The following is a 3,919-nucleotide window of genomic DNA, read 5'->3' as shown; positions in this document are numbered from 1 at the left end:
TGAAGAGCAAAACCTGTTAGAAAGCTGAACCTTTAATTTTGAGTCAGACATCAGCAATCAGCTTGACTGTGTGGTTGTCAGGTAAAAATGTTTACATGCCAACCTTTAGATTCATCACTTTTCAGCAATATTTTTTCACAAAGATTATGGAAAAAAAACCTGGACTGGTTGAGTAAATACATTTTAAAAAGTGGTTTGAATTTGACATATTTATTTAAGTGTCTATTTGCCATTGAACATTAAAAAAAGACAGCATTCCTACGTACGCTCTGTAAATCTATGGGGAGGGATGGATGGATGTCAGGGGGTCCAGAAGGAGGATCTGACCCAGGGCCACATTCATGATAGAACCACCACTGAGCCGGTGACATAGAACTTTTCACCAGAAAACACAATGAAGATGAAGACATAAGATGCACATGAGGATGATCTTTATAATTTTTGCCTACATTTGATTACAATTCCTAAGGAACCTCTGCTCTCCCCCCCTTTTATTTTACCATTTCAAGCCCATTTTTGAGCTTCGATACTTCAAGAAACGAGGGTCCATCCATGATGTGACATTACTGAAAATGGTTTTTATTGGCTCATTTTACACTGAATTGATATAAACATGTCCATGAAACAAAAATGGTTCCAACAATTAAGAAAGGCATATTTGATCATAAGCACAGACAGAGTTCTGGAAACATAAGGTTATCACAAACCGACCAAATGGGAACAAGAGTGCTTTCTGCTACACAAAAACATCCTATAGAACAGGTTATAGTTACGTCAGCTTCCATGTCTTACTTTCGAGTATCCCCCACTTCTTTTTTGTTATATTTTCTTTACTTATCATTATTGTTATCACTATATTTTTTCTTTTGACAGCACATGCAGTCAAGTTATCATCCAGGTTGTCCTGATTCCTGTTAGATTTAGATCATCTCTCTCTCTCCTGATAGGTGATGAATTTCAGTTGTCAGTCTTTGAAACCTCCAAGCTAGTTTTTATGTATTTTATTATTATTATTATTATTATTTTTTTATTATTATTATTATTTTTTTTTTTTTGCTTTGGCACTTCCAGTGTGAAACCCTTTGGCCCTTTTGGCGGCAGGAGGAAAAGTGAAATCTGCAACCTTGTTGTGCTCTGAAGCGTCTCCAGAATGTGCGTCCTCAGAAACAGTCACGGAGCGAGCGAGTGTCACCGAGAGCCAAATAAATACCAAACGAATCAATAAGTTAATTTAAATAGACAAATAAATAGACAGAGAGGCCACATGCGAAATAATAACTCATAGCTTTGACCGGAACCAGCCCTGTGGTTGATAAGAGGCCAGCAGGCCTGATGGAGAGAGTCTCTTCTCCTCATATTTGTAGAGGGAGGGAAAAAAAGAAGCCAGGTGCCTGCAGATTCACAAGTATCCTGGTTTTGTTTTGTTTTGTTTTCTTTGTTGTTTTGAATGCAAGAGAACTAAATGCAGAAAGAAAAATCTCTTCGGCACTAAGTGAAACTCATGGAGACTGTGTGCTCCAGCGCTTTGCGGCGCAGCGACGCGATGCTCGTCCCTCTCCAGACGTCACTGTCCGGGGAGCTACACAGCTGAGGCGAGCCGGTCACGTTGGTGGGGCCGGAGAGAGACGCCGGGACCATCCCGGGGAACGTGGGCTGGTAGAGGTGCGACTGCAGCCCGGAGCCGTTGGACGACATGTTGGACAGACCCATGGAGTTGGGCGGCGGCCCCGCGCCGAGGCTGCACTGGGACAGGGACTGCGCCATGGCCTGCTGGCGGCCCAGGGCGGGCGGCAGCTGCAGCTGAGACACGCCGGGCATCCCCGCCGTGGCCCAGCGGGTGTCGTTGGCGTGGAAGGAGCAGAGGCTGTCGCCCATGGCCGCCGCCGCGGCCGCCGCCGACGGGAACTGGGGCAGGCCGTGGTGCGTGGGCAGCAACGTCCCCGGCGCTCGGAACACGTTGGTGGTCTTCTTGCGCTTCTTCCACTTGGCGCGTCTGTTCTGGAACCAGACCTGCGGACAGACAGGCGTCGGTGAGTCAGGCGGGAGGTGGCGCATTGACAGCTAGGGTTGCCATGACATCATTATGTCATCATCACCGTAATGCCAACAAGCAGCGATAAATCAGCCGAATGGGAAACAGTGCCCCTATATTGTACCCAGGAGTGGTCATTTCATATCTCGATCTTTTCATATGAAAAATAACCGATTATAACAATTGAGGTAAGAAAAATAACTCTAACCGACCTCAAGTAAGTAGTGTATATATATATATATATATATATATATATATATATATATATATATATATATATATATATATATATATATATATATATATATATATCAATATATATATTTATCAATATATATCAATCCCTAATATATATCAATCCCTAATGAACTAATTGCATGATTTTTAATTACTTAACCGCAATTAATCGCATATTAATCGAAAACCATATATCAACAAAATAAACATCTTTTGTCTGATTAATTAATTAATCGCGAGTAGTCGCACCTTAATTGGAGATATATATTGACAAAATAAGCAACACTCTTAATATAAACAATACTCTTAATTCAAGTGTGTCAAGTATGAATAAATAAACGTGAGCTCAACAGCAACAACAATATTTCTGTTGTCAATAAATGTAATATTTCAGCAGGAGAGAGTAGAAACATACAAGATTGAATAATATCAACAGTTATAAATATATAAGCAAAACAACAGAAAACTAAACGGCAACAACTAGAGGGGTGTTCTTTTTTTTCTATACAATATTTAATAGAAAAGATCAAATTTGTACCCTAATTGTTACTTTGGTTGCAGCCGACTTTCCATGGCGCGCGCGCTCGCCCCTAACAAAGACAATATTCCAGCAGAGATCAATAGTTTGCTCTGTATTCCCGGAGTCCTTGGGCTCCTGTAAGCGGCAGACGCGCCTGTGATTAATGTGGAGATTTGCTTGAGAAAGCGGGCCGCGGTAATAAGAACGGGACCATCTCGCTCCCGGCGAAGCCAGCCGTGAAATCCGGCCTGAAATGCATTACACTTTCGGCGTGGCAAAAAGAAAACGCAATCTCTCATTGGGTCTGAAAAGACAGAGTGCTCTGCTGTCTGCGCGGCGCCGCGGCATTAAGACGTGCAGCGCGTTGACAGGCCCATCGCTAAAGGCGCGGTGCGCCTTCCTCCGCTCCCTCACTCACTCTGAGCCGCATCATTTCACTAATTCTGATTTTATGCAAATACTCCAGACACCGAACGGGCCCATCCAATCATAATAATGATTATTAGAGTATTATTTCACATGGGAGCAGCTAAAGTGCAATTGCACTATGCGTCTTTTTTTCTTTCTTTCTCAGTCAGGATTTTTGCAGAGTCGATGTTCGAATAAACCACGAAGACAAAATGCTGAGGGGGAGAGAAGGGAGGAGGGGGAAGAAGCAATAGACGGAGTGTGTAAGCAAATTATAGAAGAACTTTGAGCATGACATAAATTCAAAACAGTTGAAAGCTAATATGTGCTTGATCAGCGGCCATTAAATGAGTGTAATAAAGCTGCTATCAGCGTCCGGGTCCCAGTAGATCCATTACACGGGATGGGCAGGAAATGTAGGCCAATCTTAATTAGGCTGAATGAATGGCAGAGACGCCTCGTCACTGCAGCTTGGTCTAAAAAGAAATAAATAAATACATAAATAAAACGAGGGTTTATATTTTCTTCGGAAGCGCCAGCTTTGATATTGGAAACGACTGTCAAAAACAAATTGTTTGCGTCATTTCTCCGCACACGTTTACAAGGCGCAAAAATGTCTGTGAATTAAGTAAATTAATAAGTTTGTCATTATTTCATCATTACTGTTGTTGCAATTGTTATTATGATATTATTATTGCTGTTAATACTACATTGGAAATGAT

At 42.0% G+C, this 3,919-nt stretch overlaps 1 protein-coding gene across 2 annotated transcripts in view; it reads right to left on the bottom strand.

Annotated features, from left to right (window-relative positions):
- Window positions 1–494: 494 nt before the first annotated feature.
- otpa (orthopedia homeobox a) overlaps window positions 495–3,919 on the bottom strand; it is an 8,206-nt gene continuing 4,781 nt past the window's right edge. For both annotated transcript variants that reach the window (XM_016669810.1, XM_007548784.2), the window contains exon 3: window positions 495–2,010. In XM_016669810.1, coding sequence (XP_016525296.1) covers window positions 1,489–2,010 — 522 coding nt within the window. In that variant the 3' untranslated portion in view covers window positions 495–1,488. The remainder of the gene's footprint in view (window positions 2,011–3,919) is intronic.

This window comes from Poecilia formosa, unplaced genomic scaffold, assembly GCF_000485575.1.
Source record: "Poecilia formosa unplaced genomic scaffold, Poecilia_formosa-5.1.2 Scaffold28, whole genome shotgun sequence".
Taxonomy (NCBI): domain Eukaryota; kingdom Metazoa; phylum Chordata; class Actinopteri; order Cyprinodontiformes; family Poeciliidae; genus Poecilia; species Poecilia formosa.
This window is presented reverse-complemented; position numbering and strand designations above follow the sequence as displayed.